The following is a 17,825-nucleotide window of genomic DNA, read 5'->3' as shown; positions in this document are numbered from 1 at the left end:
TGGTCGAAAGAGGGAATTTGGAGCATGAGCAGAGGCTACTTGAGGTCCAAGATGCTGAAGTAAGTTTCCCAAGAGCAAGAAGTTATATTTAGATAATAATAGGACAGAAAATGATGCAAAGCTTTTGCAGAACTCTTCCCGAAGATAGGTTACTATATGGGTTTGACCATGACCTTGATACAGTGTTGCAGAAAGACGAGGGCAACAGGACCTTTAGAATCAAATCTACAGGTGCTAAGCTAACCTATCATTCAGCAACCGCGATACTTGCTCGCTACGCTAGTTCTTTGGTATGTGTGACTTTAACGACCATGTATTTCTTTTACTCTCTAACATGCTGCCATCTGTAGCAATACGAAAAGGAATTTTCCGCCCAAGTAACATACGTGGTCCTTCCTATCAACGGTGCCTTTGTCTGCGAAGTAATTCTGCCTGAAAAATCACCTATCCGGGGTCTTACAGGAAGCCCAGCAATGAAGAAGTCCATTGCGAAGCGGTCTGCGGCTTTTGATACTTGTCTCTTGCTTCGAAAAAACAAGTTGCTCGATGACCATTTCAATTCGATATATCATCGCCGCCTTCCGGCAATGCGTAATGCGAAACTTGCAATAACATCTAAGCGCACCAGCCAGTATGACATGATATCGAAGCCGTCGTTGTGGGGCCGGAAACAAGGAATGCCACCAAAGGAGCTTCATGGCACTTTTATCACGTTCTTGCCATCGATGCAACTATCGCACGAGCCCGCACCTTTGCTACTATTCACACGAGAGAGACTACCACACTTTCCGGAGTTTCCCATCTTCCTCGATGATGATGTAGAGACTACAATAATCACGACTCCTTTGGAGAAACAGCTATTACTTTCAGAAAAAGAGGTGGACGCCCTCACAGTGTTTACTCTTCGTGTTTTTCGTGACGTCTTCCACAAGACCTACGACAAAGAGCCCGAAAAGATGGCTTACTGGCTGGCCCCGGCAAAGGTTCAAAGCTCATACCTCCCGTCATATGACCCAAGGCAGATTCTTGACTGGGAGAGCCTCACCTATGTGCGCGACAACGATAGTATTCCATTTTCTACGAATGCAGACCCAGAGAGCTGGGTAGATCTATTCGTGTTCGATGCCTGGGATGGACGATGCCGATTTTTCACAGTAGGGGTCGAGCATAGTCTGACTCCCTCTTCTCCTCCACCACCATTTGTAGCCCGGCGCAGACACATGAACGATGTCATGAATTACTGTCTGAGTCTCTCAAAGAACTCCAGGGCTAAGTTTTTGTCGACCTGTCACTGGGACCAACCTGTCCTAAGAGCAGAGCTCGTACGACTCCGCAGAAACCTTTTAGACAAAATGACAGACACCGAGAGAGATGTGGAGACAAGGTGCTTCATCTGTATTGAGCCTTTGAAAGTATCTGCTGTAAGTTGTCCTCTTCCACACAAAGTAGGCTGTTACTGAGCCCTAGCGAAGATCCCTGCATCTACAGCATTCTCCTGTCTCGCATTTCCTGCAATTATCTCTAGAATTGATGCGTACCTTATTTCTCTTCAAGGCTGCGAGAGCCTGAACTTTACCGTCAAGCTGGATCTTGCCCTTGAAGCATTCACGAAAGACTCCGATAATACCGACGAGCACCGGGCCCAGCAGATCCATGTCCAACGAGGAATGGGAAGAAACTACGAGCGTCTAGAGTTTCTGGGGGACTGCTTCCTGAAGATGGCTACCTCGATTGCTCTCTTCACGCAAAACCCAGATGACGATGAGTTTGACTACCACGTGAACCGGATGTGTCTAATCTGCAACAAGAACCTCTTCAACGCAGCTGTGGATAAGGAGATCTATAAGTATATCCGTAGTCGAGGATTTTCAAGGTAAGGATCATTGTACTGTGTGTGCGAGATGAATCCAAAGACTAACAGATGCGGCAAGACATACATGGTATCCAGAGGGCCTGAAGTTGCTACAAGGCAAAGACCACAGTAGAAAGGCAACCACAGAGAGCAAACATGCCCTCGCAGAGAAAACAATTGCCGATGTTTGCGAAGCTTTAATAGGGGCGGCTTTGCTTTCCGGTGGTCCTGACCATCGATTTGACATGGCTGTCAAAGCAGTGACTACTCTGGTGAATAGTCCCAGTCACAAAGCCGAGCGATGGAAGGACTACATTTCTTTCTATACAATACCGAAATATCAGCGGCGAGCAGCAGATGGTGCCGAGCTATACCTTTCTCGAAAAATTGAAGAGAAGCTGAGCTACCGCTTCCGGTACCCAACGCTTCTGGGATCAGCTTTCACTCATCCTTCGTATCCATCCGCATGGGCCAAAGTGCCCTGTTATCAGCGCTTGGAGTTTCTTGGTGACTCACTGATTGACATGGTGTGCGTGGAAGACTTGTTTGCCAGATTCCCTGACCGAGACCCCCAGTGGCTCACAGAACACAAAGTAAGAACCTCATTACACCAAGGAGCAGTTAAGCCTTCACTAACGGTACTGTCATAGATGGCCATGGTATCCAACAAGTTTCTGGGTGCGTTAGCTGTGAAGCTGGGGCTCCATACGCATCTAAAATATTTTAGCGCTCCGTTGCAGTCTCAGATTACTCAGTACGCCGAAGAGATCCAGACAGCGGAGGGCGAAAGTGAGGGCGCGGTGGACTATTGGACCGTGACTAAAGACCCTCCTAAGGTAATGACGCCTTCTGCATTGCGGAATACAGCTAACGTGGATGGACAGTGCTTGCCCGACATGGTTGAAGCGTATGTAGGGGCAGTTTTTGTTGACTCTGATTTTAACTTCGAGGTAATTGAGAGATTCTTCCGGGACTACATTAAACCCTTTTTCGAGGATATGGCAATTTATGACACCTTCGCGAATAAGCATCCGACGGTAAGGCTGACCCTGACTGATTGTGATCTGGGCTGGATGACTGAACCGAACTAGACTTTCTTGCACAACCGACTGACTAATGAGTTTGGCTGCGTGAATTATTGTCTAAAAGCTGGTGAGATGCCCAGTATCGATGGGGCCCCGGCTGGGGTTTTAGCGGCCGTGATCGTGCATGATGTTGTCATCGCCGAAGGTACGGCAACATCTGGTCGCTATGCTAAAGTCAAGGCCAGTGAGAAGGCGCTGGCAGTGCTAGACGAAATATCGTCTGCAGAATTCCAGAGGAAATTTCGCTGTGATTGTCGAGAGTCAGGAGATTCGGCAAGACTCGACATTGGGACGGCCATCTGAAAGAAATTAAAGCTAGGAGCTTAGTAGTACATGCGGTGAAACCAGCTTGGGCCACTAGCAGATAATGGTGGGGCTCCACTCAGAGAATATGCAGAAGGGGTCTTGAGACTGTGCCAGCAGCAGTGTTTGTATCAATCAGTCTATTTCTTATTCCATCCTTAGATTTGTGTGCCAGTAAACTAGATACCCACGTAGAGAGTAACAGGTGGATGGTAGTCTATCTAGTCTAAGAGTAGATCCATGGACGCCGTCAGACCCGCCCGCTGCTGTCCGGGCCGCACTAAGCCCCATTCAGCCTAGCGGCAGTTCCCCCTGAAGTGTACCACTTTCTTTCTGGTCCGTCGCTCGGGCTCGCTGCAGCATCCAGCAGCAGCAGAAAACACGCCTGCCGCGTCCCCCGACTCACCACCACCCAACTCGACTGGCGGAATAGACGACGACGGAGCTTTATTATGAACCCTTAGATTACTTTCTTTCAATCTTGTACAACTCTTATCTTCTCCCGTTCTCTTTGTCCTCTTTCCCCCATCCGTTGAACCCACCCGTTTAATCCTACCCATCCGAAGCCGACACCGCGCCCATTTCCCGTCAACATACAAACCAGCATTCTGTCGTGAATCCCCGTCACAACCTTCGGTCGGCCTCTATGAGCTCTGCGAGCTATCTTTTATAGGGTTCCAACTATGGAGGTCGCTAACGCAGAGGTGTCAAACGGTGTCCCTGCGCCAGCGCAAACACCTTTGGTCGATTCAAATGCGGTGATCGAGTACCTGAGCGAGGTGCTGCGGGTGACTTTGGGTGCTCTGAGAAGTGAGCTCGAAAGCACCGGCAGTTTACTCTCCCCAGCAAGATACAACGAGACCGTGCAGCGGTGTACGCGATTTGCGTCGGAGTCGCAAGTTGCCCTCTATGTACAGAAGGATGTTGTGGCCTCCGACGAAGCGAATGGAACGGAGACAGGTGAAGGTACGTCGCCCCCGCGCATACCCTGCTATCAGCTACAGCGTACTAACTAATATAAACTCACGCATCCAGACTTGTCTCATAAATACGTCTACAACCTTTCCGCCGAGATCTCGTCCTCCTCGACCACAGTCGCTACGGTAGTTTTCATCAAACGGCCCACCGCCATTGACCCGTCGCTCCCTATACCGTCGCAGATCCAAGTCGTGAACTTCCCTGGTCCAGCATCGCTCAGCAATGCCCAATCCCAGCAAGGAGCATCTCAGTCGCCATATGAGATCTTGCACTTGCTGGTGCACCACGGACTGAATGCCTACTTCGAAGCCAATACACGCAGCCAAGAGGCAGCTGGTGGCGCAAAACCCAGGACGGATACAGAGGCAAAGACCGGCGTATCTAGTACGAAGAAGAAATTCGCGGAACTAGAACTTGGGCTTCGGCATTTGCTGCAAAATGTTGAAATCCCGGCGTTGAACCTGCCACTGCATGAGGTGGTCCAGGCTGCACTGGTCGATGCAGAAAAGCGAGGAGTCAAGCCCTCGGTGGAACTGATCGACCCCGCTATCCTGGAGAACAGTACGTTTGTCAACAGTATCCAGAACACTGTGAATGCCTGGATTCGGTCCATCCAGACGATCACCAAGATGTCCCGCGATGCCGATAGCGACTCGGCTGCCCAAGAGATCAACTTCTGGCTGTCCATGGAAACCGCACTTGAAGGAATTGAGAATCAGTTGCGGGGTGACGGAGTTCAACTGACAATGGACATTCTCCGACACGCGAAGCGTTATCAGGCCACTCTTAGTTTCGTAGCCGACACAGGTCTTCGCGAAGCAACTGATCTTGTGCAGAAATACAACCAGCTCATGCGGGATTTCCCCCTCGACGAACTCCTCTCGGCGACTACCCTGCAGAAGGTGCAAGAGTCTCTCAACTTGATCTTCAACCATCTTAACAAGAAGTTGAAGATCTGTCCCTACCCGATAAAGCGTGCTCTTGCCCTTGTGGAAGCCATCTCCGGTGACCTAGACAAACAGATTCACTCCTTGCTCCACGGCCGGACCATTTTGCACCTTGACTACCGTGAATTTCGTTCTCTTATGAAGACCGCTGGTGCGATTTGGCGGACCTGGGACGAAAACCTCAAGGAGTTCACCAATGTCGCCCGAGAGTCTACCAGGCGCCGGAACGAGAAGTTCATCCCCATCAAGATCGCCGCGCGCCATGAAAAGACGCAGGAACGATTGAAATACATCAACACATTCCGGGTCAACCATGAGCAGCTGCAGCGAACGATCGTCAACGTCCTTGGCCCGAAGAGTACGTCTGCGGGAGATACGGCTGCCGGAGCTGGTTCTGACGGGGCCGTTATCGTCGAGGAAATCGGCGATGTCGACGCGGTTGAAGAGGTAGCGCAAGCTTACGCCGCTCTGCGGAACGTGGATGTGCTCGATGTTTCTCCCGAAGGCACTCAGCTGTGGATCAAGGAGGAGATCGCGTACAATGAACGTACTTCCCGCGTGGAGAACTCGATCATTGCCCGTCTGCGTGATCGTCTTGCTACCGCAAAGAACGCAAACGAGATGTTCCGCGTCTTCTCGAAGTTCAATGCTCTTCTCGTCCGCCCGAAGATTCGCGGTGCAATCGGCGAGTACCAAACTCAGCTCATCGAAAATGTCAAGCAGGACATTTCTTCGCTGCATGAGCGGTTCAAGCAGCAGTATGGCCACTCTGAGGCACATGCTATGGCGCAATTGCGAGATCTGCCCCCCGTATCAGGCGCTATCGTTTGGGCACGTCAGATTGAACATCAGTTGGATGGCTATATGGGCAAGGTAGCAAACGTGCTCGGAGAGGACTGGGCCTTGCATTCCGAAGGCCAGAAGCTTCTGGCTGAGAGCAATCTGTTCCGGAAGAAGTTGGACACTCGACCAGTCTTCGAGTCCTGGCTACATGACGTGCAAAGACGGCATATCACGATATCGGGACGTCTGTTTAATATCGTCCGTAACAGAGCCGCAGGAAACACGTTCGAGCTGACCGTCAATTTCGACGCGCAGATTATTGCTCTTTTCAAGGAGGTCAGAAACCTCATCTGGCTCAATTTCCAGGTACCCCATGCGGTGAGCAACATTTCGAAGGAGGCCAAGCGCGTGTACCCGTACGCCATTAGTTTGATGGAGAGTGTCAGAACTTTGCTCCAAACCAATCGCTCTATTGCGGCCATGACTGAAGTTGCGATTCTCTTGAACGGTTACGTCAATGACACCCAGAGTATGATCATAAAGGGTGTTCCCCTCCGTTGGGAATCATTTGTCCATTCCTATGAACTTCATGTCAAGCAGTCGGCATTGGCTAATGGAGCTATTGACGCGGCTATCCCGACCAGAGGCGAGAGCAAGCATGTTCAATTCGTCAGGGAGTTCGCTGGGTCAGCATCGGTACTTCAGTCGAAGACGGCTGTTTTGGCTTCGATCAACGAGAGCATCCAGAAAGCAACTCATGAACTCAAGACTTGCCCTTACGAAGCAGCTGCATTTAGGCAGCGCCTGGACGCCATCCAAGTTGCTGTGGATAAGCTGAATCTTGAGAACTATGTTAACCTTGGCTACTGGGTGGCGAACTTGAACCAGAAGATCGAAGGCATCTTGCGCGAACGTCTCCATCGTGCTATTCGCGAATGGATCAACTCGTTCCAGGAAGCAACGTACAGTTCTCAGAGCCTTCAAACGTCTAGCGGAGTGCAGACAGGTGAAGGAGAGACGCTCTCGTACAACATCGAATTTCCGGAACTCACCCACGAGATCTCCATGCGCAACCAGTTCCTCCATCTCGACCCACCGCTCCAATATGCTCGCGCGAGCTGGTTCTCGCACTTTGATAACTGGCTTGGTGTGATCTGCAACCTCGAGAAGATAAAATCGTCTCGTTATCAGATCTCGATTGACGTACAGAAGGTCCAATTGTCTGAAGCATGCTTCGCCACTCTCCCACAGCACTGTACCAACGAGTTGAGCCAAGTCTACAATGCAGTCGAATCGAGGTTGAGTGAAGTGTCTGCGTATGTCGACAAGTGGCTGCAGTTCCAGTCACTCTGGGATTTGCAGTCCGAACAAGTCTATGACATTCTCGGTGACGATCTCTCTCAGTGGCTTCAGCTACTCCAGGAGATTCGCAAGAGCCGTGCTACGTTCGATACTTCAGAAGTGAGCAAGTCGTTCGGAAATATCAAGATCGATTACGAGCAGGTTCAGACCCGGGTCAATGCGAAGTATGACCAGTGGCAACATGAGATCTTGCTGAGATTCGGCTCCAAGCTCGGTGGCCGGATGAGAGAGGTTCATTCCGAGATTGCCGCTGCCCGACGCGACCTCGAAGGACAGACCCTGGAGGCTGCCTCCACGGCGCATGCTGTTTCATTCATCACAATTGTTCAGCAATGCAAGCGCAAGGCAAAGGTTTGGGAACCGGAGGTTGACCTTTTCCGGCAAGGTCAGGCCACGCTCGCACGCCAACGCTATCAGTTCCCTAGCGATTGGCTTCACGTAGAAAACGTCGATGGTGAATGGGCCGCGCTGAACGAATTGCTCGCACGAAAGAGCAAGATCGTCCAGGATCAAACAGAAGGATTGCGCGCAAAAATTTCGGCAGAGGACAAGGTTATCAGCGACAAGATCACGGAAGTCATCAGCCAGTGGAACGAGGAAAAGCCAGTGTCTGGTACTATTCCTCCCGAAGAAGCATCTCGTACCCTGAGCATGTTCCAGTCTCGTCTCGAATCTCTCAAATCTGAATATGAGATGGTCTCGAAGGCGAAAGAGGCTCTTGATCTCCCGGCAGGCGTTGAGTCTTCCCTGCCTGCAATTCTGGAAGAGGTCCAGGATTTCATGTCCGTCTGGGCTGCCCTGTCGACAATCTGGAAGAGCCTTAACGACCTTAGGGACATGCTCTGGACAAGCGTGCAGCCGAGAAAGCTTCGTCAATCTATCGATGGCTTGATCAAGATGACCAAGGAAATGCCTAGTCGGATGCGCCAATACGCGGCTTTTGAACACATCCAGAATGTCCTGCGTCAGCTCCTGAAGGTCAACCCCTTGCTCTCTGACATGAAGTCTGAGGCTGTCCGTGAGAGGCATTGGCAAAAGATCTACAAGGCCCTCAAGCCAGGCAAGCGATTCTCTCTTGTGTCACTGACTCTCGGCGATGTCTGGGACCTCCAGCTGACTGCAAGTGAGGTTATTATACGTGATATCATCGCACAGGCGCAGGGTGAGATGGCACTTGAGGAGTTCTTGAAGTCCGTCCGTGAGACTTGGCAAAATTATTCACTGGACCTTATCAACTACCAGAACAAGTGCCGACTCATTCGCGGGTTCGACGATTTGTTCGCGAAATGCAGTGAGAACCTGAACTCTCTTCAAGCGATGAAGCATTCTCCGTATTACAAAGAGTTCGAGGAAGAAGCTACATCTTGGGAAGACAAGTTGAACAGGGTACATGTTCTCTTTGATGTCTGGATCGACGTCCAGAGACAGTGGGTCTATCTTGAAGGTGTTTTCACTGGCAACGCAGATATCAAGCACCTTCTTCCCCTTGAGTCCAGTCGCTTCCAAAACATCAACTCGGAATTCTTCGCTGTAATGAAGAAGGTGTATAAGTCTCCCTTTGTACTGGATGTGCTGGCCATCAATGGTGTGCAGAAATCGTTAGAAAGATTGGCCGAGCTGCTGAACAAGATCCAGAAGGCGCTGGGTGAGTATCTTGAGCGTGAGCGTGTGTCTTTCCCTCGCTTCTACTTTGTTGGTGACGAGGATCTTCTGGAGATCATCGGTAACTCCAACGACATCGTCCGGGTGGCGAAGCACTTCAAGAAGATGTTCGCCGGCCTGTCCGGTGTTCTCATGGATGATGACAATAACATCGTTGGCTTTACTTCGAAAGAAGGTGAAGAGGTCCGATTGAAGAAGGAAGTCAACCTTGTCAAAACGCCCAGAATCAACGACTGGCTCACTGCTATTGAGACCAACATGAAGTTGACGCTGGCCGAGCTTCTCGCCGAAGCTGTGGAGCAGTTTGAGCCGCTTTACAACGCCTCTGAAGTTGACCAAACTGCTTTCAATGACTTCCTCGCCAACTACCCGGCGCAAATCGTTGTCCTTGCCAGTCAAGTTGTCTGGACCAGCGCTGTCCAGAGAAGCCTGGAGAACGGTGGCAGCACTCTTCAGACCTTATTCGACGCCCAGGTTCGCATTCTGGAGCTGCTCGCTGCCACTGTCCTTGGTGAACTGGATGCTATTAGTCGAAAGAAGTGCGAGCATATGATCACTGAGTTCGTTCACCAGCGCGATGTAATCTCCAAACTTGTTACCGCGAACGCTACCACCCCCATGCACTACCTGTGGCTCCTCCAGATGCGCTATGTTTACCAACCCGAAGGGGACTTCCTTCAAAGACTGTACGTGCATATGGCAAATGCGAAGTTGAACTACGGCTTTGAATACCTGGGAGTTCCGGAACGTCTTGTCCGCACGCCTCTGACGGATCGCTGTTTCCTGACACTTACCCAAGCACTGTGCCAGAGACTTGGTGGTTCGCCGTACGGACCGGCTGGTACTGGTAAGACCGAGTCTGTCAAAGCGCTCGGTCTTCAACTGGGACGCTTCACTCTTGTGTTCTGTTGTGACGACACCTTCGATTTCCAGGCCATGGGCCGAATCTTCCTTGGTATCTGCCAAGTTGGTGCCTGGGGTTGTTTCGATGAGTTTAACCGTCTCGAGGAAAGAATCCTGTCTGCTGTTTCCCAGCAAATTCAAAACATCCAGATTGGTCTCAAGAACGGTGAGAGCGATGAAAAGGCCCAGATTGAACTGGTTGGCAGACGGCTATCTGTGAATCCCAACACTGGTATTTTCATTACTATGAACCCTGGTTATGCTGGACGTTCAAACCTTCCGGACAACTTGAAGAAACTGTTCAGGAGTGTTGCTATGTCTAAGCCTGACAAAGAGTTGATTACCGAAGTCATGCTCTTTTCTCAAGGTTTCAAGCAAGCCAAGCAATTGTCGAAGCAGACTGTGCCTTTCTTCGACCACTGCTCTACCCAGTTATCGAAACAGGCACACTACGACTTCGGCCTTCGTGCTCTGAAGAGTGTTCTCGTTAGCTCAGGAGGGCTCAAGCGTACTAGAATCGCCAGTTCCGAGGAGGACCTAGGACCTGATGAGGTTATCGAGCCTCAAATTATCGTTCAGAGTCTCCGGGAGACCATTGCTCCTAAGTTGGTCCGGGAAGATGTGGACAGGATGCTGGAGATTCAGAAGCAAGACTTCGCAGGTGTAGAGTACGTGCCAGCCAACTACGAGAAGCTTACGGCTGCAATCCGCGATATCGCCAAAGAACAGCATTTTGTCGACAGCGAGATGTGGATCACCAAGGCGTTGCAGCTTTACCAAATCCAGAGCATCCATCATGGTGTCATGATGGTTGGAAAGTCTGGTGCCGGAAAGTCTGCTGCATGGAAGATACTCCTTCAGGCTCTGCAGCGTACCGAGGGCGTTGAAAGCGTTTCCCACATCATTGACTCCAAGGTCATGTCTAAGGAAGCTCTCTACGGTAGTCTGGACGCCACTACCAGAGAATGGACTGACGGATTGTTCACCGGCATTCTGAGAAAGATTGTGGACAACCTTCGAGGCGAAGACTCCAAACGACACTGGATCGTATTCGATGGCGATGTCGACCCAGAGTGGGTTGAGAACTTGAACAGTGTGCTTGATGATAACAAGCTTCTGACGCTTCCCAACGGTGAACGTCTGAACCTGCCGCCCAACGTTCGTATCATGTTCGAAGTCGAAACCCTGAAGTACGCTACTCTGGCGACGGTCAGTCGTTGTGGTATGGTCTGGTTCAATGACGATACTGTGACGCCGTCCATGATGATCTCGAACTATGTTGAGTCTCTCAGAACACGGACTTTCGAAGACCTGGATGACGACAGTGCTCCCTCAGGGCAAGCTGCCATCAAGACCCAGGATGCTCAGGACATGCTGGCCACCATCCTCAAGCATTTGTTGCAGACCGAAGACCTCGTCCTGCAGGCCCTCGAAGAGGCTAAGAAGTACAACCATATTATGGAGTACACATTTATTCGCGCCCTCAACACTTTATTCAGTCTTCTAAACAAGGCTTGCCGCAATGTGCTGGAGTATAACATTCAACATGTCGACTTCCCTCTTGACTACGACCAGATCGAGGCGTATATCTCTAAGAAGCTTCTCCTTGCGCTGGTTTGGTCGTTCACCGGTGACTGTCCCCTTGCAGATCGCCAGTCTTTTGGACAGTTCGTGTCTGCATTGACTACTACCGATCTGCCACCCGATGGTGCAGCATCCATTATTGATTTCGATATCACTCTGCCCAAGTGTGAATGGACCAGCTGGCAGTCCCAGGTCCCTACTATCGAGATCAACACACACTCCATCACACAGACCGATGTGGTCATTCCCACTGTGGACACTGTTCGTCATGAAGATGTTCTGTACTCTTGGCTCGCCGAGCACAAGCCGTTGCTGCTCTGTGGTCCTCCAGGTTCCGGTAAAACTATGACTCTCTTTGCTGCGCTCCGCAAGCTTCCGAACATGGAAGTCGTTGGTCTCAACTTTTCCAGTGCTACTACTCCCGATCTCTTGATCAAGACGTTCGAGCAGTACTGTGAATACAAGAAGACGCTGAATGGAGTCGTGATGTCCCCTAACCAGATCGGTCGCTGGTTGGTTATCTTCTGTGACGAAATCAACCTTCCAGCTCCTGACCGTTACGGAACCCAACGGGCGATTTCCTTCCTGAGACAACTGGTCGAGCAAAATGGATTCTGGAGAACATCGGACAAGACATGGGTTACCTTGGACCGCATCCAATTTGTCGGCGCCTGTAACCCTCCCACCGATGCTGGACGTACGGCCATGGCAGAGAGATTTTTGCGCCATGCTCCTTTGGTCATGGTCGACTATCCAGGAGAGGTTTCGTTGAATCAGATCTACGGAACGTTCAACTCAGCCATTCTGAAGATCCTTCCTTTGTTACGCGGATACTCGGAGTCACTCACCAAGGCCATGGTACAATTCTACTTGGAGTCTCAGGCTAGGTTCACGCCCAAGATCCAGCCTCATTATGTTTACTCGCCTCGTGAACTTACAAGATGGGTGCGTGGTGTGTATGAAGCGATCAAGCCCCTCGAGACACTCTCTGTTGAAGGACTGGTTCGCATCTGGGCGCACGAAGCTCTGCGGCTCTTCCAGGATCGTCTGGTTACTGAAGACGAGAGAAACTGGACTGCAGACGCTGTTCGGCGCATTGCGCTCGATAATTTCCCCACTATTGATGACCAGGAGGCCTTGAAGGGTCCGATCTTGTTCTCTAACTGGCTGTCTAAGAACTATGTACCTGTTGAACAGGAGAGGTTGCGTGACTTCGTGAAGGCTCGTCTCAAGACCTTCTGTGATGAAGAGGTCGACGTTCCTCTGGTGCTGTTCAATGATGTCCTGGAGCATGCGTTGCGCATTGACCGTGTCTTCCGCCAGCCTCAGGGTCACCTTATTCTCATTGGAGTCAGTGGAAGTGGTAAGACAACTCTGTCTCGCTTCGTTGCTTGGATGAACGGTTTGAAGGTGTTCCAGATTAAGGTACATGGCAAATATTCATCGGAAGACTTTGATGACGATCTGAGAACCGTTCTTCGTCGCGCCGGTTGCAAGGGCGAGAAGATTTGTTTCATCATGGACGAATCGAACGTCCTCGATTCTGGTTTCCTGGAACGCATGAACACCCTGCTTGCAAACGCGGAGGTGCCCGGTCTGTTCGAAGGAGATGAATTTTCGTCTTTGATGACCGCTTGCAAGGAGGGAGCTCAACGTCAAGGTCTTCTTCTCGACACTCAAGAAGAACTCTACAAGTGGTTCACCTCGCAAATCGTCAAGAACCTGCATGTCGTGTTCACGATGAATCCTCCTGAGGAAGGCCTTTCTTCGAAGGCTGCGACAAGTCCTGCCCTGTTCAACAGATGTGTACTCAACTGGATGGGCGATTGGTCAGACCAGGCTCTCTTCCAAGTTGGTTCCGAACTTACACAGTCCGTCGACTTGGATAAGCCCAACTTCATTGCTCCTGACAGTATTCCGGTGGCCTACCGCGAATTGAGCCTGCCAGCCTCTCATAGGGATGCAGTCATCAACGCCATGGTCTACATCCATTACTCGCTGCAAAGATTCAACCAGCGTTTGCAGAAGCAACAGGGACGGACGACATTCTTGACTCCGCGCCACTATCTCGACTTCGTTGCTCAGTACGTGAAGCTCTTCAACGAGAAGCGCGAAGACCTCGAGGAACAGCAGAGACACTTGAACGTCGGTCTGGAAAAGCTTAGAGATACTGTCGATAAGGTCAGCGATCTTCGAGCCAGTCTTGCCCACAAGAAGACGCAGCTGGAAAAGAAGGACACGGAAGCAAACGAGAAACTGCAGAAGATGGTTGCAGATCAGCGAGAGGCAGAACAACGTAAAGCAGTTTCCCTTGAGGTTCAAGCTGCTTTGGAGAAGCAGGAGAAGGAAGTGGCTCTCCGAAGGGAAGTTGTGCTCAGTGACCTCGCTAAAGCTGAGCCTGCCGTCATTGAGGCTCAGAAGAGTGTCAGCAACATTAAGCGTCAGCATCTTACTGAAGTCCGTTCCATGGGCAACCCTCCTGCTAGCGTCCGACTGGCCCTTGAAGCCGTCTGCACCCTGCTTGGCCACAAAGTCGATAGCTGGAAGACCATTCAGGGTATCATAAGAAGAGATGACTTTATTGCTAGCATCGTCAACTACGACAATGAAAGACAGATGACTAGGAATCACAGGATAAAGATGCGCAACGAATTCCTTTCCAAGGAAGACTTCACCTATGAGAGAGTCAACCGGGCTAGTAAGGCTTGCGGTCCTTTGGTGCAATGGGTCGAAGCTCAGGTGAACTACTCTGAGATCTTGGATCGTGTCGGTCCTCTGCGTGAAGAGGTTGATCAGCTCGAGGAGCAAGCCCTTCAGACCAAGGCCGAGGCCCAAACCATTGAGAACACCATCAAGGGCCTTGAAGACAGTATCGCTACGTACAAGGCTGAATATGCTGCACTTATTAGCGAAACTCAAGCGATCAAGACGGAGATGTCTAGAGTGCAGTTTAAGGTTGACCGAAGTGTGCGCTTGCTCGACAGTCTGTCATCGGAGCGGACCCGTTGGGAGGAGGGAAGCAGGTCCTTCGAAACGCAAATCAGCACCCTTGTTGGAGATGTCCTCATTGCGGCAGCCTTCCTTGCTTATGCTGGTTTCTACGATCAACAGTTCCGAAAGGCCATGATTGATGAATGGGTCACTCACCTGACGCAAGCGGGCATCAACTTCAAGCCGCACAATCCGATTACCGAGTACTTGTCTAATGCCGATGAACGTCTGGCTTGGCAAGATCACTCGCTGCCGGTTGACGACCTCTGCACCGAGAACGCCATCGTCCTGAAACGCTACAACCGGTATCCCTTGATCATCGATCCTTCGGGCCGTGTCACCGAGTTCTTGGAGAAGGAGAGCACAGACAGGAAGCTCACTGTTACTAGCTTCCTGGATGATTCGTTTGTCAAGCAACTGGAGAGTGCTTTGCGTTTCGGAAACCCCATCCTCATCCAAGATGCTGAGCACCTTGATCCTATTCTCAACCACGTCCTCAACAAGGAGTACCAGAAGACGGGTGGCCGTGTTCTCATCCAGCTCGGAAAGCAGGAGATCGATTTCTCGCCATCATTTAAGCTCTTCCTCTCGACGAGAGATCCTTCTGCCACTTTCCCACCGGACGTGTGCAGTCGCACGACCTTTGTCAACTTTACTGTCACGCAGAGCAGTTTGCAGACCCAATCTCTCAACGAGGTCCTGAAGTTCGAGCGTCCAGATGTGGACGCCCGTCGTACCGATCTGGTCAAGTTGCAGGGCGAGTTCAAGATCCACTTGCGTCAGCTCGAGAAGCGACTCTTGCAGGCCCTGAACGAGTCACGCGGTAACATTCTTGACGATGACAATGTCATCGAAACTCTCGAGACCCTGAAGAAGGAAGCAGCAGAAATCTCCAAGAAGATGGTGGAAACCGAGGGAGTCATGACCGAAGTGGAAAATATCACGCTCAACTACAGCATCATTGCCCGTTCTTGCAGTGCTGTGTTCGCAGTCCTGGAGCAACTTCATCACGTCAACCATTTCTACCAGTTCTCCCTGCAGTTCTTTGTTGATATTTTCAACTCTGTTCTGTACCAGAACAAGCGCCTCGCTCAAGAGAAGGACCACGCTGCACGCGTACAGATTATTCTTCGCGATCTGTTCGTGACCACTTACCAGCGTACTTCATTGGGACTGATCCAGAAGGACCGCATCACGTTTGCTATGCTTCTTGCCCAAGCAGCTCCCTACCCTATGGACAAGAGAATCATTGATATGATCCTTGATGAGTCGATGGAGAGCGTGGACCTGTCAACTTCACCTGAACTCAAGGAACAGGTCATGAACAAGATTGCCAATATGTCGCTCTACAAGTCTATCTTCCCTACGATCGCTCCCGAGCAATGGGAGCAGTTCTTTAGCGAAGAGCTTGCCGAGAACTCAATCCCTGTCGTCTGGGAAGAAACCACGGAAAACATTGACCGACTGCTGCGCTCGTTGTTGCTTGTGAAGCTCTGCAGAATGGACAGATTCGTGCCAACTGCGGAGCGGTTCATCGAGGCCGTCTTCGGCAGAGAACTCTTCGAGGGAAGCACCGACTTGAAGGACATCGTTAGCCAAGTCACAGCAACCACGCCAATTGCCCTCAGCTCCAGCCCTGGTTTCGATGCCAGTTATAAGGTCGATGCTCTTGTCGAGCGCATGAACGCAACCTGCGCCAACATCGCAATGGGTTCGAACGAAGGTCTCGAGAGCGCTGACAAGGCGATTAGCAATGCAGCTGCCGCAGGAAACTGGGTCCAAGTCAAGAACGTACACCTGGCGCCGTCATGGCTGCAAAGTCTGGAGAAGAGGCTCGAGTCCCTCAAGCCTCACAAGGACTTCAGACTCTTCCTTTCGATGGAATCGAGTCCCAAGATCCCAGTCAACCTCCTCCGTGCCTCTCGGGTGCTCATGTACGAGCAGCCTGCTGGTGTGCGCGCCAACATGAAGGATTCTCTGTCCTCGTTGTCCACCCGGGCCTCCAAGGCACCTGTCGAAAAGGCCCGTGTCTATCTCCTTCTTTGTTTCTTGCATGCGGTGGTCCAGGAACGACTCCGCTACGCTCCAAGCCTGGGCTGGAAGGGATTCTGGGAGTTTAACGACAGTGATGTAAGTCAAAACCACCCGAAGCTCCAGTATTATAGCATCCCGCTAACATAACCTCTATAGTACGAATGCTCCGCCCACATCATCGACTACTGGGTTGACACCATCGCTCAAGGCCGATCCAACGTGGCTCCTCAAAAGCTGCCCTGGGACATGATTCGCACTCTTGTGACCGAGACCTACGGTGGCAAGGTCGATGACTACGCCGACTTTAAGCAGCTTGAGAGCCTGGTGACCAGCCTTCTTACTCCAGCTGCTTTCGATGACGAGCACAAGATCGTTTCTGGTGTTGAGAATGACGACTGTCTTACCCTGCCTGGTGGAACAAGCATCCGTGACTTTGTCGAATGGGTCAATAAGCTGCCTGAGCGCGAACCCCCGACCTACTTGGGTCTGCCGGCCAACGCGGAGAAGTTGCTTCTGGTTGGACATGGTAATAAGATGATTTCAGATCTGTCTAGAGTGACGACGTTGTTGGATGAGGGGGAGCAGTTGATGATTGAGGCTTGATTTGGTGAAGTGATAAATGTATCTGGGGGTGGAATGACATCGTTTGTTTGTCCTGTGTATTGGTAGAATATACATTGCATTTAATTATAGATCGATGGTCTGTTCTATTCCTTTATCTCCTATTAATAACATCTATTTTGTTTACCACTGCTGCTACTACTACTACTACTATTGTTCTGAGCATTAGTGACAAACACGTTCAGGAAGACCCTGACAAGAACCGTTTGCATTGTAGCTTAAACTGCTTCCGTTACTCTGCTAGGAACACATGCTATTTTTCAGCAGACATAGTATCAATATCCTCGCTCCTACACTAACAAACGACCAATACTATAGATCCACTTAAACAAGACCTCATCTATAAACTCCTGCCTTTTAAACATGGCAGCGAATACTTCTCAATTATCCGTCTCTCAGCAGAACCCTCTCTATAGAACCACAACGGAAGTAGAGGATAGAATTTTTTCGGTGCATTCGTCGGATGCAAATTTGATAGAAGGTGTTTGGTTCATCTTAAAAGTAATCGATTCCCATCCATACAATCATAGAAATAACGAGCATGCAGTGACCTGCGAATGATGAAAAAAGGGTAGGAAATGTGTTTCACTCCCAATCTCTCAGTGGTATATAGTATTTTATTATCATAACAACCTTGCGAAATTAAGCCTCCTATTCATCACCATCATCTGGAATCTCAAGGTGATTAGCACGGCTCTGCCTCTAGGAAAAGCACAGACG

At 50.6% G+C, this 17,825-nt stretch overlaps 1 protein-coding gene across 1 annotated transcript; it reads left to right on the top strand.

Moving 5' to 3' along the window:
* Window positions 1-1,610: 1,610 nt before the first annotated feature.
* Window positions 1,611-17,367, top strand: BDQ94DRAFT_177694 (dynein heavy chain). Its single transcript, XM_026772975.1, has 8 exons — window positions 1,611-1,873; window positions 1,932-2,379; window positions 2,503-2,688; window positions 2,737-2,889; window positions 2,944-3,197; window positions 3,914-4,206; window positions 4,276-16,580; window positions 16,641-17,367. Exons 1-8 carry the CDS (start codon window positions 1,668-1,670, stop codon window positions 17,085-17,087), a joined length of 14,292 nt encoding a protein of 4,763 aa, XP_026627894.1. The 5' UTR covers window positions 1,611-1,667; the 3' UTR covers window positions 17,088-17,367.
* Window positions 17,368-17,825: the final 458 nt, after the last annotated feature.

This window comes from Aspergillus welwitschiae (genome assembly GCF_003344945.1).
Source record: "Aspergillus welwitschiae strain CBS 139.54b unplaced genomic scaffold BDQ94scaffold_11, whole genome shotgun sequence".
Taxonomy (NCBI): domain Eukaryota; kingdom Fungi; phylum Ascomycota; class Eurotiomycetes; order Eurotiales; family Aspergillaceae; genus Aspergillus; species Aspergillus welwitschiae.
Note: the sequence above shows the minus strand (reverse complement) of the source record. Positions and strands in the feature narration are given on the sequence as shown.